The sequence below is a fragment of the Bufo gargarizans genome, chromosome 3, assembly GCF_014858855.1.
Source record: "Bufo gargarizans isolate SCDJY-AF-19 chromosome 3, ASM1485885v1, whole genome shotgun sequence".
Classification (NCBI taxonomy): domain Eukaryota; kingdom Metazoa; phylum Chordata; class Amphibia; order Anura; family Bufonidae; genus Bufo; species Bufo gargarizans.
Genome location: NC_058082.1, coordinates 516,814,754 through 516,835,912, shown reverse-complemented (window position 1 = coordinate 516,835,912; position 21,159 = coordinate 516,814,754). Strand labels below are relative to the sequence as shown.

The 21,159-nt window shown below is 43.8% G+C and overlaps 1 protein-coding gene across 9 annotated transcripts in view; it reads left to right on the top strand.

The window, feature by feature from the left end:
- The window catches only part of ADGRG2 (adhesion G protein-coupled receptor G2), a 177,213-nt gene that overhangs the window by 54,184 nt on the left and 101,870 nt on the right, over positions 1-21,159 (top strand). For 5 of the 9 annotated variants that reach the window (XM_044283991.1, XM_044283989.1, XM_044283987.1 and 2 more), the window contains exons 4-5: positions 3,669-3,695; positions 11,629-11,676. In XM_044283991.1, coding sequence (XP_044139926.1) covers positions 3,669-3,695; positions 11,629-11,676 — 75 coding nt within the window. The remainder of the gene's footprint in view (positions 1-3,668; positions 3,696-11,628; positions 11,677-21,159) is intronic. The other 4 variants (XM_044283993.1, XM_044283992.1, XM_044283990.1 and 1 more) reach the window with 1 other exon arrangement.

Here is a 21,159-nt window from a genome sequence, read left to right as displayed (position 1 = left end):
GCCTGCTTCCTTCCCCAGAAGGGGATAAGCTAGACACACAACCTCTCCCCCAGGGGGTAGGTTGGAACTGACTCCTAACTAAACTCCTGCCTCTCTAGACAGTGGAATAGAATGGAGGAAGGGTTCTATTCTATACAATACAGCTCTGCCAGAAATGCCGCCATCTTGTGATAAACCAGGTAATTACATGAACATAAACAGTTTCATAGGAATAAATATGCACATTATTCACAATAAAATACATTCTGATGACATAAGTTAACATATTGGAGACAGTAGCAAGGTGCAAAAGAGTGGTAATGGCACTCTGGGTCATTACACAACCACTGTACTTTAGTGCATTGCTTGTCTGAGTGCTGGGCGCCTTTGAACAGCTGATTGGCAGGGGAGCTGGGAGTCAAATAAAAGCATTTGTTTTTCCATGGTGTATCCCTTTTTGAGAAAAAGTTGCTAGACTAAATAAGACAAACTCATATCAGACATTGATGGGATATCGCTAGGATATTCCGTCACCTCTGTTGGATGCTCCTGTCTTCAGAACGGGCTGAAGTGAAGGACAGTACACTGCGCATGCACAGCCTGCTCTCCATTCACTGCTATGGAAGTTCTGAAAATAGCCGCACTGAGACGAGAATACCCCTTTGACTTTATGGCTCTCGTACTTTCCATCCAATTGTATCTATTATCAGGAGAGTTTTGTCAGCTTCAGTTTCTTCATAGGAATTTTTCTAACCACCATAAAGAAAAAATTAACGCTTGATTTATTGCCCTTGGTCCTAATCTGAAACCTCTGGAACCTATCGAGTTATATGATTCCTTTAGCTGTCCAGATTCCAGAAATGGTTCTGCTAGACAGGAAAGTCAGAACCAGACAGGCGAGATCGGAGGGCGAGCTGGAAACTCTGGATTTTAACTAGGGGCTGAATGACTCACTTGGAAATGGAGAACAGTATCATATTTCTCATTAGTCGGCCACAGTTCTTGTTTTGTGTTTTGTAAGGATATTTTATTTGCATCTTGCTGGATTACGTGCTTTACTTGATAAGACGCTATCCAGTAATGTTCATATCACTGGCATGTTGGGTACTGAGGTGACACGAGTGCCATCACTGGGTTACCTACAGAGGATGACTCATTAAAGGGGTTAACAGTTTTGTCAGAGAAAATGGATCTGTCCCCATTGACTTGCATTGTGGGTCATGACGGATCCGTCTTGCTCCGCATCCCGTGAAGGAAAGAAAACCGCATGCTGCGGTTTGCTCTCCGGTATGAGAACGGAATGCATTTTGGAGCACTCCGTTCTGTTCAGTTACATTTTGTCCCCATTGACAATGAATGGGGACAAAACGGAAGCGTTTTTTTCCGGTATTAAAAACCCTATGATGGATCTCAATACTGGAAAATATTAACGCTAGTGTGAAAGTAGCCTTAAACCGTTGTAAAGTCTGATTAGCAAAAGCCTGGAAGAGAATGTCAACTTTTTGAAGGCTTTATAACCAATTACTGCTTTTACATGCAGTTATGGTCTTAAATTAAAGGGGTTGTCCTACAAAACATATTTTAAAATATTTAAACCAACATCTGGATCTGAACACTTTTGTAATTGCACTCAATAAAAAATTTAGTATAGCCACTATATTCACTAAAATCTATCTGTATAGTGCCACCTGCTGTTTGCTATTTATCTAATTTCTCTGTCCTGTTCACAGAGATAGAAGCACATGTTCATTCCCATCCTTCTACTGCCACCAGCTGCAGTAGAAAGGACACACCTACTGAGAAAGTGCACACCCCCTTAGCTATCAGCTAGAAATAAATCTAGCAGAGCAACTAATGCAATGAAACGGGCAGAGCCTTGGATCCATGTGAGGTACAGGGCTAGTTCTAAATTTGTTAGAAATAGATGGCCAGGTATGAATGCTATATATGACATTGGATTTTCCTTTTTTACAATAATCATGGGATAACTCCTTTAAGGCCCATTTACATGAAACATTTGAATTGCATGCTCATTAGAGGAAGTTAGAGCCACACAAACTGTTTGTTCCCAATAATTGCCTGCTCATTAGAGGAAGTTTGAGCCACACAAACCGTTTGTTCCCGATAAATGACAGATCATTAGAGGAAGTTAGAGCCACACGAACCGTTTGTTCCCGATAATTGCCTGCTCATTAGAGGAAGTTAGAGCAACGCAAACTATTTGTTCCCGATAATTGCCTGCTCATTAATCCCCATACACATTCATTGTTTCCGAGCAGCAGATCGCTGTTTAGACAGAATAATGTGTTACCCAGAAATAATGATTTAGGTTACTGCACCAGCTTTCACCCAGTGAACGAGCAACAGGTAATTGGAGGCATTTTTACACAAGGAAATCCTAGGCACGCGCCTTCCCTATAATTACCCGTCATTTTAAGGGGCCTTTACAGTACAATATGGTCCAGTTACAGTTATAATTCCAGAACAAAATTAATATTGTAAAATATAATAATTTGAAAAAGATGTGGATTTACTGGTGCAAATCTGACAAAATACTGTCACACAAGCCGTACACATTTTTTAAAGGGGCTGTGCAGTGGGTAAATATTGATGACCTATCCTCAGGCTAGGTCACCAATATCAGATCTGCAGGAGTACAACTCCCAGCACCCCCCGCCGATCAGCTGTCTGAACAGGTAGCGGTACTTGTGCAAGAGCTAATTCCTCATCATAATTATCGTCCCATTGTCTCGCTTGTAGATGCGGCGCAGTGTAATTAGAACTTCTCGCCCCATTGAAGTGAATCTTAGACACTCTAGGGGAATTTATCCACATGCAGCCTTTTGAAATCAGATTTGTTGAAAGGTTCACAAAATGTATCAAAAGTTGTACAATGTTTGATTCTCCACTATTCCTATCCCAACCCCATAGCTAGTGCCTTTTTGCAACTTATTTGGCGACTTGAGTCATAATTATAAGTCTGTGTATAAACTCATTACCATACTAAACCAGGCCCATTTCTATATCACTTTTCATAAGCGGTGAGGGTGGTGTAAAATGGCAAAAAGTTGCACATTTTGGTGCAATACGGCACTAGCGCCAAAATCTGTGACTTTTATATGCCAAATTGGCATACAAATGTGATAGATTCCACTGATAAGTAAATCTGTCCCCGTTGTCCTTAAAATCATTGTATTTACAGAACTTAAGACCTTTACTTTTACTTACTTTCATGCCCCTTCTATTCTGCTCTTTATCCTGACCTTTCAATGGTAAATGATCCTTCCGCGAGGGTTGTGCTATTTACTACAGCAAGAATCACCCTGCCATTCATACCATCAAAACACCATAACCCTAACCAAAACCTGTGGGACCTCATTATGGTCTCTCAGTATGAATACAGCACAGCTGTAAAAAGCAGAAGCCATGCCACTAGTGTGAACAGAGGTTTCGTGGGCACCTTTTATTTTATTTTTGTTGGAAATGTAGGTTTATTCCTGGATTAATGAATATTGTTAATATAAACCAGAACTTACTTGGAATGGCCAAACCTTGATTTGTCATTTTAAGGTCGATATTTCCTCCAGTAGAGCATAGTGCATGGTTAAGGACTACAGCTTTCCTTTTCAGAAGCAGATGGGGCCCTCTTGAGGCAAACTTGTAACTCAAGTGTCTTTTTATTTTTGCAGCAAAAGGAACAGACCCTTCAACTTCTGGTAAGTTTTCTATGTGAGACAAATTTTTACTATGTAAGCATTTTACTACATTGTATCAAATACTGTAATTATTATCAGTATTTTAAAGTGTAACTGCCATTCTATTTTTATTTTTGTGCTGTATAGGGGCAGTGATACTGACTGTTCTGTCTTCATACACGTTCACACAGTGTGCAGTCTGACATTAAGCATAAACCATTCCTGTCTTCCAAATAAGAGGACTGTTCTTTGTAGTCTAACTTGTTTATTGGTAAAACAGGATTGTTAATTGGTAAACTACAAGAATACAAATAGCAAGTTATGTTTCTATATTAGAGGGGCAAAGGTTTAATAGTAATATCAGGAAGTATTACTTCACTGAGAGAGTAGTGGATGCATGGAATAGCCTTCCTGCAGAAGTGGTTGCTGCAAATACAGTGAAGGAGTTTAAGCATGCATAGGATAGGCATAAGGCCATCCTTCATATAAGCTAGGGCCAGGGGCTATCCATAGTATTCAGTATATTAGGCAGACTAGATAGGCCAAATGGTTCTTATCTGCCGACACATTCTATGTTTCTAAGTTTCTAAGTATAAAGTATAGATAGCATGTACTATAACATTTGCATTAACACTGAAGCATATGGTAAAATGGCTGCGTGTACATAAGATTACATGTCTAACTAGTAGTAACAACCCCCTGAGTAACAATTACAACTAGCTGAACAGCTCTGCATAACATAATGCGCCTGAAACGAAGATAGATCTCTCACCAGATATGCTTGTACAAGGATGGTAGAGTTTAAGAAGGAGATATGCAAAATGACAGCTCTGCTGATGTGTCCTGGGGACTGAAGACTTCTCTTTCCCAGGATGCTTTGCACTCCCACAATGCAGTGCACCACCCACAATGCAGTAGTATTGTAACAGGAAAAACAAAGTGTAATACCATTTAACACCGCTAGATGGTGTGAAAACCACACTAACCACTTGAGAACTACCAAGACTCTGGCAGAATGAAGTAGAATCATTTTCTAACCCTGCTGGGCAGAACACTGACCATTTTAGTAATATACATTAATTACTGAAATCATATATTTCTATTGGAAAAAATATCTCTAAAGTGGCCCATTTTGAGCCTTAACAACACTCCTCTGTCTTCAGTTTGCATAACACAGTCAGTGTTAGCAAGTCTCCACAGTTATGTAAACAGAAGACAGAGGAGCATTGCTAAGGCTCAAAATGGGCCACTTTACAGCTATTTTTCTAATAGAAATGTACAGTTCCAGTAATTAAAGTATTTTACAAAAATGGTTAACATCACTGCCGCTACACATTACAAAAATAAAAATAGAATGGCAGTTACACTTTAAGATTTGCAACTACTGCAGCAATAGTGTCTACTTTGTACAGAGGTCCTCCACTTTTAGGTGCACTTACTGGACCCATGAGCTATCTCTTTTGCTGCCCTGATAACTTTCACCTAGCCTCATTCTGCACCAAAAGCTGGCAGCAAGTGTTCAGTTCCCCTACAGCACCGCCACAGGTGAATTGAAAGGGTTTTCCTGGATTTTAATATTGATGACTTGTCCTCAGGATAGGTCATGAATATCATATCGGCGGGGGTCCTGCCTGCTATCGGCATCGATAGGTCATCAATATTAAAATCCCGTTCGTTCCTGACAATTTGCCCATCTAAATGTTCCACCTATCATCTGCTTGTTCATTGGGCGTTCCTGTCGTTCGTGCAGGCACACCAATTTCTGGGCAGCAGATTGTGCTGTCTAAACAGTGATCTGCTGCCCAGAAACAATGATTCTGCATTGGGACAAGCAATCACAATAGCTATCCCTCTCCTTCAGTGAACGAGCAGCCGACTGGAAGGAACACTTCCTTCCCAACAATCGTCCGTTACATTGGGACATGTAGACCTATTGCCACTAACCCTTCTAATCCAGATGCACAATGAGTTTGGAACTAATTATTATGAGGTAATTTGCAAAGGAGGAATGGTAAGGCTTAGAGGTGATATTATAGCATTCCAAAATCACTTTTACCCTGAACTTGCTAATTCATGGTAGCTGATTGTACTCTTCATTTCCTATTATACCTGATTTTCTTCTTCTCCTGCTTTGCTGATCATTTGGCTTTCTGATCATCTTCTACAACCATAGATAAAGAAGCGTGCAGTACTGGAATCTGTTCTTCATTGCCCCTTTTAGCTTAAATTTAGATATACTGTTATATACTGTACGGACAATAATAGGACATGTTCTATCTTTGAACGGAAATACAGAAATGGAAGGCAAACGGAGTACCTTCCTTTTTTTTGCGGATCCATTGAAATGAATGATTCCGTATACGGAAAGCAAAAAACGGAACGGAAATGGAAAAAAAAACACGTTTGTGTGCAAGAGGCCTAAGTGTCCTTATTTTTCTAAGCTGTCCGAGTGAAAACCTAGATACTAATGAGGGTAAATGATAGATACTCATAATGTTAATGGGCAATCTGGTTGTATTTGAAGATGTTTCGTTGGCAGTCTACTGCTTAGGGCATATATAGTTGTGAATCACTTGCTTTTTGGATGTGATCACACTAGGCTGTCCATGAGAAATAAAACCTTCATAGGGCTCTGTTGATTTACTGTGCATGGGCTGTGAACTTTATTTTTTTATTTTTTTTTCTGCAGAGGAACAGTATGAGCATAGGATCAGCTCCAATGAGCGTCTTATTGTACACGTGTTTAGGAATGTTAGATCAGTGTTCCTCAACTCCAGTCTTCAGGGCCACTTGCCGGTCATGATCTGAGAATATCCCACAGAATGAAGACCTGAGGTAAGTCCTGAGGTCCATAGGTGGGCCCTGAAGACTGGAGTTTAGGAACATTGTGTTAGATGACCCATGTCAAGCTTTCCACCAGTATAATACATGTCTGTGGTCACAAAAGGGTCATTCCTACAGATCAGAAGCCTAACACTGGACATGCTTAACTGAGGCATATAAGCGGCAAATCCTCTGCAGACAAACTCTTCTTCAATATGATTTTGAGTTGGAAAAAATCAGCATAAGGGCTCGTTCACACGAACGTGTGCTGCCCGTTGCCATATTGCGGACCGCATTTGCGGATCCGCAATACACGGGCACCGTTCCGTGTTCATTCCGCATCACAGATGCGGACCCATTCACTTCAATGGGTCTGCAGATCTGAAGATGCGGAACGGAAGCACGGAACATTACGGAAGCACTACAGAGTGCTTTCTGGGGTTCCGATCCGTGCTCTATCTTTTTGCGGAACGGAGGGATCGCGGACCCATTCAAGTGAATGGGTCCACAATCCCCATGCCGCTGGGCCACGGTCGGTGCCCCTGCATTGCAGACCGCAATTTGCGGTCCACAGCACGGGCTTCACACGTTTCTTGTGAACGAGCCCTAATCATGCAGAAATCTCTCTGCATGTATACATTCACTGAATGTATAATGCATGACACCACTTCGAACCTGAACCTTTAAATTTATAAATCTAGTAGCCTATGGTGGTATTATTAGTGAAAAAATAAGCACCACCCAAGGTTACCAGGACTGAGGGGTCAAGACCTCACCGAGTAATTCCTCTTCAATGTAAAAGGGGACGTTCAGGTTTTAAAGGCGTTATGCTTTTTGATTGTTGCTATTGTTGGATCGTAAAAGTATCTTTGTGTCTAAATCTGGTGACGAATGTCTTCCGTCTATGTGGACACCTTCTGAGAGGGTGTTGGTTTTGGAGTGTATAATGAAACCACATTCCTCCTTAGATTCCTGGTTGTTAAAACCTGTATTTGTACTGGAAACATATAGAATCTGTCACGTTGAGGACGATGTATAATACACTCTAAAAGCATCACGTGCTTCTGATCTTGTTTTCTTCTGTCTCCTTAAATTTCTTTGATTAAGATGTCGTAATATATCCAATTGGGAAGTAAAACCTATTAAGTAGAAGCATAAAAGTGCAATGGTTATTTTTTTTTGGGCTTCGAATCTCAGTCGTCATTTGGCACATTGTGTACTAAAAGGTTACACACAGGTGTGGGCTGTCCTGCAGAAATTCTGTGCATTTCCACACCAAAAATGGCATGTGTTATTTGCAGTTTTTGGTGAGGATTTGATGCGGTTTTGCGCCAGATCTCAGCCATGCGTTGAAATGGTCGAAAAGAAGCGCACAAAGTATTGACATGCTTCATCTATCAAAATCCGCAGGCAGGTCGATTTCCACATGGAACGAAAAAGCAAAGTGTACATGGGATTTGACTGATCTCATACATTTTGCTGGCACTGTATTACACTAACCAAGAATCCATGCGGAAAAAACGAGAGCAATCAGCAACGTGTGCAGGTACCCTAACTACCCTAATCCAATCATTATCTAGCTTAACCCCTTCCCGACTGCCCTCTGGGTATATACGTCCCATGTATATACACGTGCAGGCAGCATTTTAATCCCAGAGCTGATCAGCGCTGGGGACTAAAGCTCCTGCTCCTGCAATCTAGCAGGAACAGGTCAGGTCCTGGCTGACAGACACAGCGGGGACCCTGAGGAGAATACAGGAGCGGTTTATTACCACTTCTGCCTTCTGTGCCGGCAGAAGATCAATGCAGGAGCACAGGGAGAGAGCAGGAAGCGGCGGTCACGTGACCGCTGGGGGTGTCAGGGGCAGGAGCAGAGCTGCAGGGTCTAAGGAGACCCTGATCAGCTCTGCCTGTATGTAATGCCCCCACAGGGCTCATGTGGATGCCCCAGTTATAGTGGAAACAGTGAAATAAAAAAGTATTTCAGAGGTCTTTTAATGATCTTCTGAGGGACATATTATGCGCCAAAAATAAATTAAAATATAAGTAAAAAGCCAAAATACAAATAACGTTTTTCAAGCAACGCAGGCCCCATAGAAGTGAATGGGGCTGGGTGAAAATCGCATCCGCAAGCAAGATGCGATGCATTTTTCACGGATGGTTGCTAAGAGATGTTGTTTGTATACATTCCGTTTTTTTATCACGCGCGTGCAAATCGCATTGCACCGGCGTGATAAAAACTGAACACGATCGCATACAAGACTGACTGAACTTGCTTGCGAAATCGCGCATTTTTCACTAAACGCTTCCGCAACGCATCCGGACCTAATCCACTCACGCGCGTCTGTAAGGGGCCTAAGTGTTTTTAGAGAGAAATGAGGTGAAGGAATGAAGGGCAGGGGGAGGATGTAAGAAGTCTTTTATATCAACTCCCTTCGCTAATGCCTAGATGACACACTCGCCTCAGTCCCATCGATATATATGATAATGCCATGATGTCAGTTTCTTAACATCACTTGGAAAGCTCTCCCAAAAGCCTGGAGAACTCTGTGGAGTAAGGCCCCTTTCACACGGGCGAGTATTCCGTGCAGATGCGATGCGTGAGTTGAACGCATTGCACCCGCACTGAATCCTGACCCATTAATTTCTATGGGGCTGTGCACACGAGCGGTGATTTTCACGCATCACTTGTGTGTTGCGTGAAAATCGCAGCATGTTCTATATTCTGCGTTTTTCACGCGACGCAGGCCCCATAGAAGTGAATGGGGTTGCGTGAAAATCGCAAGCATCCGCAAGCAAGTGCGGATGCGGTGCTATTTTCACGCACGGTTGCTAGGAGACGATCGGGATGGGGACCCGATCATTATTATTTTCCCTTATAACATGGTTATAAGGGAAAATAATAGCATTCTGAATACAAAATGCATAGTACAATAGCGCTGGAGGGGTTAAAAAATAAAATAAACATTAAACTCACGTTAATCCACTTGATTGCGCAGCCGGCATCTCTTCTGTCTTCTTTTTTGCTGTGTGCAGGAAAAGGACCTGTGGTGACGTCACTCCGGTCATCACATGGTCCGTCACATGATCTTTTACCATGGTGATGGATCATGTGATGGCCCATGTGATGACCGGAGTGACGTCACCACAGGTCCTTTTCCTGCACACAGCAAAAAAGAAGACAGAAGAGAAGCCGGGCTGCGCGATCAAGTGGATTAAGGTGAGTTTAATTTTTATTTTATTTTTCTAACCCCTCCAGCGCTATTGTACTATGCATTCTGTATTCAGAATGCTATTATTTTCCCTTATAACCATGTTATAAGGGAAAATAATGCAATCTACAGAACACCGATCCCAAGCCCAAACTTCTGTGAAGAAGTTCGGGTTTAGGTACCAAACATGCCGATTTTCCTCACGCGCATGCAAAACACATTACAATGTTTTGCACTTGTGCGGAAAAATCGTGCATGTTCCCGCAACCGCACCTTTTTCCGCAACGCCCGTGTGAAAGGGGCCTAAAGGAAGAGAGGGAGAGAGTTCCATCTAGTATAGAACCTGTCCCCCAGATCATGACAGTATGCAATCAGTTCTTCCATTGTAAATAAATGTCGTAAAAAGAATTACTTTTTTTTATAAGAATTTGCGGTTTTCCTCCAATTAAACCTAAAAAAAAAATTCTAATAAAAAGTCTTAAGAATCAAGTAAAAAAAATTGCAAAAATGATTTTGGTAGTCAAACAAATCAACACGTGCACAAAATCACAAAAAGTTTCCTGGACATTCAGGCCTTTTATAGGCCCGGTCATGAAAGGGTTAGGCTACTTTCACACTAGTGTTAATATTTTCCGGTATTGAGATCCGTCATAGGGTCTCAATACCGGAAAAAAACGCTTCAGTTTTGTCCAATTCATTGTGAATGGGGACAGAACGTAACTGAACAGAACGGAGTGCTCCAAAATGCATTCCGTTCCGTTCTCATACCGGAGAGCAAACCGCAGCATGCTGCAGTTTTCTTTCTGTACTGACACAATCGCAAACGGATCCGTCCCCCATTGACTTTCAATAGAGTTCATGACGAATCCGTCTTGGCCATGTTAAAGATAATGCAACCGGATCCATTCATAACAGATGCAGATGGTTGTATTATCAGTAACGGAAGCGTTTTTGCTGAACCCTGCCGGAACCAGCATAAACGCTAGTGTGAAAGTAGGCTTAAAAGGATTGTCTCATCATAGACAATGAGGGCATATCGCTAGGAGCCTATATCGAAAACGGAGCCCCGCAAGGTGGTGGCTGGAGGACTCCGGTCTGGCCACCACCAAGCCGGCTCCCCATAGAAGTGAATGGGAGCATACCGCGCATGCGCGGCCCCCGCTCCTATTCATTTCTACGCGGCTATTTTTGCCGACCCCGTAGAAAATTTATAGAGGGCGGCTGCGCATGAATGGGTCAGGATTCAGTGCGGGTCACGTCACACATTCGTGTGAAACGGGCCTTAGTCTACAAATAATTGCCCCATTTATGCCAGTTCCATTCCGATAATCAGACATATGGTATCTCACCCTTATGGCAGGGACTGTAGTTTTATTGGTATCAGGTGCGATCCATAAGACTCTTGAGTTTGATCAATCAACTTTGTTAGGAATTAGGGCTCGTTCACACGAACGTGTGATGCCCGTTGCCATATTGCGGACCGCATTTGTGGACCCACAATATACGGGCACCGTTCCGTGGCCATTCTGCATCACGGATGTGGACCCATTCATTTCAATGGGTCCGCAAATCTGGAGATGCGGAATGGAAGAACGGAACGGAACACTACGGAAGCACTATGGAGTGCTTTCTGGGGTTCCGTTCCGTGCTTCCGCACCGCAAAAAGATAGAGCAAGTTCTATCTTTTTGCGGAACAGAAGGATTGCGGACCCATTCAAGTGAATGGGTCTGCGATCCCTATGCGCCTGCCCCACGGGCGGCGCCCGTGCATTGCGGACCGCAATTTGCAGTCCACAGCACAGGCACGGGCTTCACGCGTTCGTGTGAACGAGCCCTTATACAAACAAAATGTTCTGCAGGAAACACTCATTATCAGGTACAATCTAATAATTTCCTTTTCTTATTCTTCTATGAAACAGGTCAGATCAACCATAACATTCACATGTTTTACAAAAGATCTCTTCGAGGTAAAAAGAAGTCTGGTTGCTTCCTTGTTTTGTACTAATTCTAATGAACTTCAATTAATTATCTGAATGCTTCTTTTTTTTTCTGCTCATGTCGTATGGAATACACGTCCCTCACGGCATGTGCAGTCCCAGTTTTATGACATAGTCCCTGTGAAGGTTTACTCTATTCTATACCGTAAAACTGAGACTGTACAGCGGTGGAAAAGTTGCCAAGGAAAACCTGACATATATCATATCTATTATAGATGAATTTTCAGCTTCAATGGAAAGCAGTTACTATTATGTACATAGGATCCTACTTCTCGATATGCTGTACCTGACATGATATGTCTCATATCAGGACTTGGCCTCTGGATACAAGCCTGTCCTCTTTCACAACCTACCACAAAAGATACACTGAATGACTTGGATGTTACAAGGGTTGTCTGAGAATTGGTCAAAGACAGGCAATGGCATTACTTTCTGTTGAATCCCTGCACCGCCATTGACATCATGTGGAGAACACGTGAATGCTGTAGCCCATCAATGGTCTCAATGGGGCACCCAACACCAAAACTAAAGTGTTCCACTGGTGATGAGTTGACATCCATACATGTGATGCTGCTTCATTTCTGACAAAAGACCCCTTTTAATGATATGGGCAGCACGGTGGCTCAGTGGTTAATGATATGGGCAGCACGGTGGCTCAGTGGTTAATGATATGGGCAGCACGGTGGCTCAGTGGTTAATGATATGGGCAGCACGGTGGCTCAGTGGTTAATGATATGGACAGCACGGTGGCTCAGTGGTTAATGATATGGACAGCACGGTGGCTCAGTGGTTAATGATATGGGCAGCACGGTGGCTCAGTGGTTAATGATATGGGCAGCACGGTGGCTCAGTGGTTAATGATATGGACAGCACGGTGGCTCAGTGGTTAATGATATGGGCAGCACGGTGGCTCAGTGGTTAATGATATGGGCAGCACGGTGGCTCAGTGGTTAATGATATGGGCAGCACGGTGGCTCAGTGGTTAATGATATGGACAGCACGGTGGCTCAGTGGTTAATGATATGGGCAGCACGGTGGCTCAGTGGTTGATATGGGCAGCACGGTGGCTCAGTGGTTAATGATATGGGCAGCACGTGGCTTTTAATGATATGGGCAGCACTGGTGCCTTGCAGCGCTGGGGTTCTAGGTCTGAGTCCAAACAGGGACATCATCTGCATGGAGTTTGTATGTTCTCCACGTGTCTGCGTGGGTTTCCTCCGGGTACTCTGGTTTCCTCTGACACCCCAAAGACATACTGTTAGGGACCTTAGATTGTGAGCCCCATTGGCGACAGCCCAATGCCAATTACTGTAAAGCGCTGCAGAATATGTCAGCACTATATACAGTAAGTGCATAAAATAAATAAGAATAAGTAAATGAGCCCATTCCCAGTGACTACCATGACAGGCAGTTACAATCTAAGCAGCATTTCTTTCACAAAACAGGATCTGGTAGATTGGACACCGCTACACTAAGCTCAGGTTTTCTCACTAAATGCTGTGGCACACGATATAGGTAATGTCAGTAGCTGAGTAGTCAGAAAATATTGAATAAATGTCAGCACGTGCATGTACCTTGTGAAAAGGTGAACAAATGCCACATTTTGTAGGTTTTCCACCTAATTGTTAATGTATATGTGTGATAGGTGCCTCATGGCTACACAGACAGCAGCATTTATCAGAGGGTGAAGTTAGATCTTATCTGTCTTACATTTTAGAGTGCCTGTTATACAGAGTAAAAGTTATACAGCAGCATTGTAAGAGTTGGCATTTCATTTATTGTGTGTCATATAAGTCTACCGGGTGTGTTTTATGTTAAACTACACCTACCTCCTGGAACATTTATTTGATAGCTTGGTATGTTTAGTGCAGTGTCCTGTACCTGTAAGATGTTTAAAGGGAACCGGTCACCTTGAAAATGCAGTATAATCTGCAGGCAGCATGTGTCACAGACGTAGAGACATACGGACGTCCCGGCGACAGTGATTGACAGGAGATCTGTGAGACTGGCAACACGTGGTTTGATCTGACAGGTTTTCCTTGGATCCATAGGTGTCGGTGGTGTTTCTGGTAATGGCCACGTCCCTTGCCTCCAGGTTTTGCTAATGTGGTCATTTAACCTTCCTTATTTATAGTTGCTTCTCCCACTTTGCTGTGCGGTTTATAGCTTCTGTGCCTGTGGATAGTTTGTGGTTGGATCTCGGCTGAGTTCCTGGAGCTTCCAGAGCCCCTTTGTATTTTTTGGGGTTCTGTGTGTTGCATTTCCCTACTATTTGTATTAGGCCTGAAGAAGACTCCTGTTCGTCCTTCCTTTTGGAGGAACAGGTAGTCTCGTCCCTGCCGTTAGTACCAGGGTCCTATAGGGTTAGATAGGACTCTAGCTATTCCTGCGTATGAACTCGCCCACCTTTGGGGTCTGTTCATACTGGTAGTCAAGATTTTGGTTAGGGTTTTCACTAGAAGGTGTCCATCTTCCTTCCCTAGTTCTCAGGCCTGATTCCCAGTTCCCCCCTTCCTTCCTATGCTTGATGTGGTGTTTTCCTCCAACACCAAAGCGTAACAGCATGTTATAGAGCAGGAGGAGCTGAGCAGAGTGATATATCATTTTGTGGGAAAAGGTTCAGTATAACTTGTAATTCATTCATTCCTGTTCAGTCTGGGTTTTGAAGTCCAGGAGGCGGTCCTATCGGTGATTGACTGTTTATACAGATATAGCTGTCAATCACTGATAGGTCCGCCTCCTGGGCTTCAAAGCCCAGAATAAGCAGGAATTTAAATGTATAAATTACACATTTTACCTAATCTGTTGAGCTCCTCTTGCTCTGTAACCTGCTGCCTTCAGCTCAGAAACCAGGTTCAACATGACAGGTTCCCTTTAATGAGTGTATTACGGTAATACATAGTACAGGTGTCACATACACATTTCTGTCTAGAGCAACTAGCAAATTACACTTAGATAGTAAATCCGGAATCTGTAATGGGATTATTTGTAGAATGTAATATTTTTATTCACATCTTCGATTATGGGATAGTACATACTCTTCAGTGCAGACTTGTACAGATGGAATCTGGTACACTTGGAATATATAGGCTTATGGTGGTGATGTAAGGGGGTGCATTGGTGGCATGCATCTGCAGTTATGTTTATATGTTGTATGGTTTGTGGTTACAGTAATTGCTTTGATGCCTGTGTGGTGTTTGTGTTTGTTTCCCAAGGAGGGAGGCTGGTAGCCCATAGTCTAGATTTGGCTCGTGTCCCTTCCTAGATGCTGGAAGGGAATGTGGGTCCTATTCGCAGTCTCACAGGAGGCTATGTCATCTGCACAGTACAAGGAATCTAGGTGTGAAAGTGTTGCGCCATGGAATTCACTGGGAGGGCTTAGCGGGTGTTCGTATATGACTAGTTTTGGCACCTAGAGACAGAGTGAGTGTGTCAAGCAAATAATGTGATGTAGCCTTAGAGGTCAGGAGTGGACCCTACCTTGCTGACATTAGGGCAAACAACTCTCAAAGGGCGAGTTACTGCCGGCTGTGGATCATGGAGTTTGAGATCACACAGGCCCACCTTAGCACTATAGTGGACTGGTCCAGGCCAGGCAGTTTAGGGAATGGGAACTCGGTAGACAGAGGGAGTGAGAGCTGAAATGGTAAGTGAGTCCCTGACAAAGAGACTCCAACAGTTTTGAAGGTGACAGTGGAGCATTACCACCACATTTGCACTATTGGAACCCAGCCTAGTGATAACAGGGTGTTTCCCTTTCTTTCCTGCTAAACTCGAAAGGGAGGCCTTCAGAGCACAGGAGGCACCCATGTAATTTGCATAAACAGATTGTTTGCTGTAAAGGGAGTTGGATGAATGGGTGTCTTTTTTCAGCCTTATAGACTATGTTACTGGACCTGAGAAAGCCATGTATTGACCCGGGGAACGCTTTCCAGTTACCACACTGAGTTGGGGATGCACCTTTTTTGCCTCCGGGTCTGCTGTGTAGCCCACAGTTTCTGGACACCCTTGCTACCAGAACTGTTAAGCTGATGTACTTCACTGGAAGGGAGCTGCAATAAAAATATACTATTTCTGCACATTCTTCAGCGGGGGTCCTACAGATCCAGTTCCACCTTACATCACCGTGGCAGTAACAGCACTATCTACAGAATATTGATTGGTTCTTCCATGTCTTATCAGAGACAGCTGAATCCCTGATGAAGGATAGCGATCTAGTCGAAACGAGTGGCGACACCAGAGGTAGAGCAGGTGCGGTGTATGTGCAGTATACACTATGTTTTAGACTATTCTCTTAATTTCTGGTGCTAAACCCTTAGAGTGTATTTGTAGCGGTTTTACATATTAGAATTCTTAGCAAATGGATGACTACTTTTGAGCGCATGTCTTTGTTATTGGGTGTTATGTTTGCTATACTGCCCACTGACTTAATTGTTGATTAATCATTTGTGACATACCTTTTAAATATTAATCCCCTGTGCTAGCCCTAGATTTATCTTTGTGGGACCCATACGCACAGCATGCAAGGATCCTAAGGCCATGCCTACTAATATGACCACACTAAAACCCATGCCCCTTATTGCTGCATGTACAAAAGTAGCTGTCTCCAAACAATGCAACGTGAAAGTAAAAACATATACAGGTACCTGTGCGTGGTCTTCCAGGATCTGATGTCTGGTCTTTATGGTCAGTACTACATTATGTTTGTTGCAGTTAGACTGGAGAAGTCTCCATTCACCTGTGAACAAATGTGCTACAGATCCACTGATTAGGATCAAGACAGATCAGTAGTAATGTGGAACCACTGAGCCAAGTTATTGGTTTGACATTGGGCCAAACCCTAAGGGCGTTATTCTGGCGCCTCCTCAGTTTTCACCCTTTAACCACTATTCAAGCATGTGGACTTCACAGTGTGTTAGTGACCAGACCGCTACCTCATCGGATGGTCCCGGTGTACTTAGAAAGCTGACCCTAGGAATCGGGAACACAGGCAGGGCCAGGATACACACCAAACCACAGACATAGTCTGAACAGGTGCTAAGACTAAAACACAGATCTCTGGAACACCACAATAGACAGACTGGATCAAGAGCAGAAACACCAGACTGGATGACAAAACATGAACAGAACTAAACTGAGACCAACATGCAGGATAACACCGACCACAGCAGAAACTCAGGAAGGGTACGGTCAGACATGAAAACAGACACAAAACAGACATGCAGACTGGCAAGGACTGGGCAGGGAAACAGAACTACAGACTCAGATATAGAAGCTGTTTCTCGGGCAAGGGGCGGGATAAACAGACAGAACATATACCTGAGCTCATTAACCCAAAACACCTGCAAATGCACACAGACAGGAAGAGGGATTCACTTCGACATGGAACACAGAACACCCAGCAATCAAGAGGTGATTAATTTGTGTCTTGCTAGACAGAAAGAAGAGATATAATACTCGATCATCATGTTCACACCACAAAGTTTCCACAGCCAGTACGCACAACACAGAAGCGAATAGCGAATATGCACTGCCACACCGACACATGGCCCTAGCTACATATATACTAGTTTACGGCAACCAGCCCACACGGAATGCAATGGGACACCACAAGTATCAGTGGCCAGTATGCATAAGACAGAGGCAGATGTGCACCACCGCATCGATACATGGCCCTAGATACACACCACCAGTATCCTGCAACCAGCCCACATTGCATACAATGGAACTCAAAACAGAAATTGTAAAATTGTAACACAATGCTTAAAAGAAGATTTTAGTTGCAGGACTGTATAATAATTTTAGCGAATAAATACAGTTGTTCAACAGCAAATTTCTAAGAGGTAGCTTTGACTAACTTCATTTGTATATTAGGTAATGTAGGTAACCTAATGTGTGACATATTCATATCATTAGAATACAGCCACATTATACAGAATTGTGCAAGTACACTAACATCATAACTCCATATATGTTTTCGTTAATTTCTTGTACGCATTTAGGTACCTGTCAGATAGCTTTAATGAAAGTGTGTAGCACAGTATTGTCCAGATATTAATTTTGACAAGAGTATGATGTCTCATTGTCACGAACCAGCGGGTGTGAACCCACTGTGCCACGTGCCCTACCCCCTCTAAGGGTGTTGTCTAAGTGAACCCCTCGATCTTCACAGTCCCCTGATGGTGGGGATAGACTTTCCCGAGGGGAACACCAGGTTGTTACCTCTTGAGGAGGATAGGCGCATGAGGCAGCTGGACCAGGCGGACCAGGAGGTATCTGAGAAAGGTACCAGAGGTACAGACTGAGACGTTACCAGGAGCAACGTGCAGGACCGAAGGATGAGGCAGAGGCAAAGTCAGACAATAGGTCAGGGCAGGTGGTACAGGTGAGACAATCCTGAGGCACTTATATATGTGCAGGAGAGCTAGGATTGGTTGGCGAGGTCACATGATCCAACCCATAAAACACAGGAAGTGACGCGTGACGGCCCCTAAGGAAATTCTGCAGGAAACTAGCAGCAAGCTTGCTTTGACAAGGGCTGAAAAGAAACACTGGCAGCAGATCACCGCAGAACACGGCACCCGGGACCACGGCGGTAAGCAGGGGAACGGCGGCGCACAGCAGCCGCTGTTCCACTCATGAATATCAGCCCTGTCCATATGTCCTATTAGTGCAACTTGACATCATAAAGGGGAGTTTCCTTCTCTGGACACCCCTCTATGAGTCAACAGTGGACTAAGTGGCTCCTGTTGTGGAGGACTCAAGCTGTCCTTTTATTCCATGGATGGCTTTTCACATGAATGTCTGCTGTATAATACTGAAGTGGCTCTGCCGCAGGTTCTGCAGGGGAAATACCAGGCTGGTTGTGACTTCCCTAAGCAAACAGCTAGACCTGGCGATCAGCTGATCACTCCTGTGGACAGATTTTTAAATGGGATGTCTCTGAGTAGACATCTTTAGGGTTTTGTTGAGGTTCTGATAGTTTATGATATGAAGAATATTGGTTAGAACTCCTTCTGGAGAACTCAGGCCACCATTGATTTACTTGAATGGCCATTCCTTTAAAGCAGTGCTTGATATGCAGCACCTTTCAGCTGTAGCGGCACTGCTGGGGAAATATCTGTTTGGCCACAACTTGGCAAATTCAGTTGTTTGCTGGGGTTGCCATGAGCAGGATATATGGTGATCAGTTAATAGCCCCTGGGGTTGCACTCTTCAAGGGGTTGCATCTTATAAGTCAACTTTTTAAGGAATATTTTAGATAAAACTTGACCGAAATCACCTATTCTCCCCTATAGTCATATTTATAAGGTTTCATGAAGTGAATTCAAGTCCTCACACTGGAGGACTGCTCTAGCAGGTCTATTCAGTCTCATTCACTACTAAAAGGAAATGGTGAGCAAGATGTAGTGTACAAAACTATTTTGTTAGTAAGGGAAAGACATTGACCAGTGACCATTTTGTTATATCTACATCAATTATGCACATAAGAGGTCATGTAAAGGGGTTCTCTTTTTGTGAGAACCCCATGGAAGACAACCTCATCTTTCCAGATTCACTCATGTACTGTAAGTATTAATGAGATTGAATAGTATATGAGAAACTGTTTAAGAATTTTGTGTTGAGTAAGGAATAAAACAATCATATACACCGCATTCCAAATTATAAAAATTGGTGATCCCAATTATAAGAAAACTACTTAAGGCTACTTTCACACTAGCGTTCGATCGGATCCGTTCTGAACGGATCCGATCATAATAATGCAGACGGAGGCTCCGTTCAGAACGGATCCGTCTGCATTATTTTAGCAAAAAAAAGCTAAGTGTGAAAATAGCCTCGGACGGATCCGTCCAGACTTTCAATGTAAAGTCAATGGGGGACGGATCCGCTTGAAGATTGAGCCATATTGTGGCATCTTCAAACGGATCCGTCCCCATTGACTTACATTGTAAGTCTGGACGGATCCGCACGCCTCCGCACGGCCAGGCGGACACCCGAACGCTGCAAGCAGCGTTCAGCTGTCCGCCTGTCCGTGCGGAGGCGAGCGGAGCGGAGGCTGAACGCCGCCAGACTGATGCAGTCTGAGCGGATCCGCATCCATTCAGACTGCATCAGGGCTGGACGGAGGCGTTCGGGTCCGCTCGTGAGCCCCTTCAAACGGAGCTCACGAGCGGACCGACGAACGCTAGTGTGAAAGTAGCCTAAGAAGGACATGCTACATTATTAAGCAGGCCACATGTTTCAAGCAATATGGGAAACAAAAAGGATCTTTCTGCTGCTGAAAAGCATCAAATGGTGCAATGCCTTGGACAAGGTAAATATTTCACGAAAACTAAAGCATGATCATCATACTGTGAAGAAATTTGTGGCTGATTTAGAGCACAGATGGGTTTGTGCAGATAAAAGCATAATGAGGAAGGTTTCTGCCAGAAAAAATGTATTAAATTAAGAGAGCAGCTGCTAAAATTTCATTACAGAGCAGCAAACAGATATCTGAAGCTGTTGGTGCCTCTGGAGTCCCAATAACCTCAAGGTGTAAGATCGTCTAGGTGCTTACAGTTGTGCAAAAACCTACTATTCGCCATCCCTAAACAGTGCTCACAAGCAGAACCGGTTGCAGTGGGCCCAGACATACATGAAGACTAATTTTCAAACAGTCTTGTTTACTGATGAGTGGTGTGCAACCCAGGATGGTCCTCGTGGATGGTTGGTGGATGGCCACCATGTCCCAACAAGGTTGCAACGTCAGCAAGGAGGTGGCAGAGTCATGTTTTGGGCCGGAATCATGGGAAGAGAGCTGGTGGGCCCCTTTAGGGTCCCTGAAGGTGTGAAAATACCCTCGGCAAAGTATATAGCACTTCTGACTGACCACGTACTTTCATGGTACAAAAAGAAGAACTGTGCCTTCCGTAGCAAATTAATCTGCATGCATAACAATTCACCGTCTCATGCTTCAAAGAACACCTCTGAGTCATTGGCTGCTACGAGCATAAAAAAAGATAAATTCATGCTGTGGCCACCATCCTCCCCTGACCTCAACCCTATTGAGAACCTTTGGAGTATCCTCATGCAAAAGATCTATGAGCTCTGGGAGGCTATTCTGACATCCTGCAAAGAAATTCAAGCAGAAACTCCCCCAAAACTCACAAGTTTAAAGGGGTTATCCCATCTTAGACAATGGGGGCATATCACTAGGATATGCCCCCATTGTCTGATAGGTGTCAGTCCCACCTATGGGACCCGCACCTACAAGCAGAACGGAGCGGAGAAAGTTAAGGAGGGCACACTGCACATGCGCAGCCGTCCTCCATTCATTTCTATGGAGCCGCCGAAAATAGCTGGCTCCGCTATTTCTGTTGGCCCCATAGAAATGAATGGGAGCGGTGGCCGCACATGCGCAGTGCACTCCCATTCACTTCAGTGGGTGAGGCGGGGAGCTGCGCCTGGTGGTGG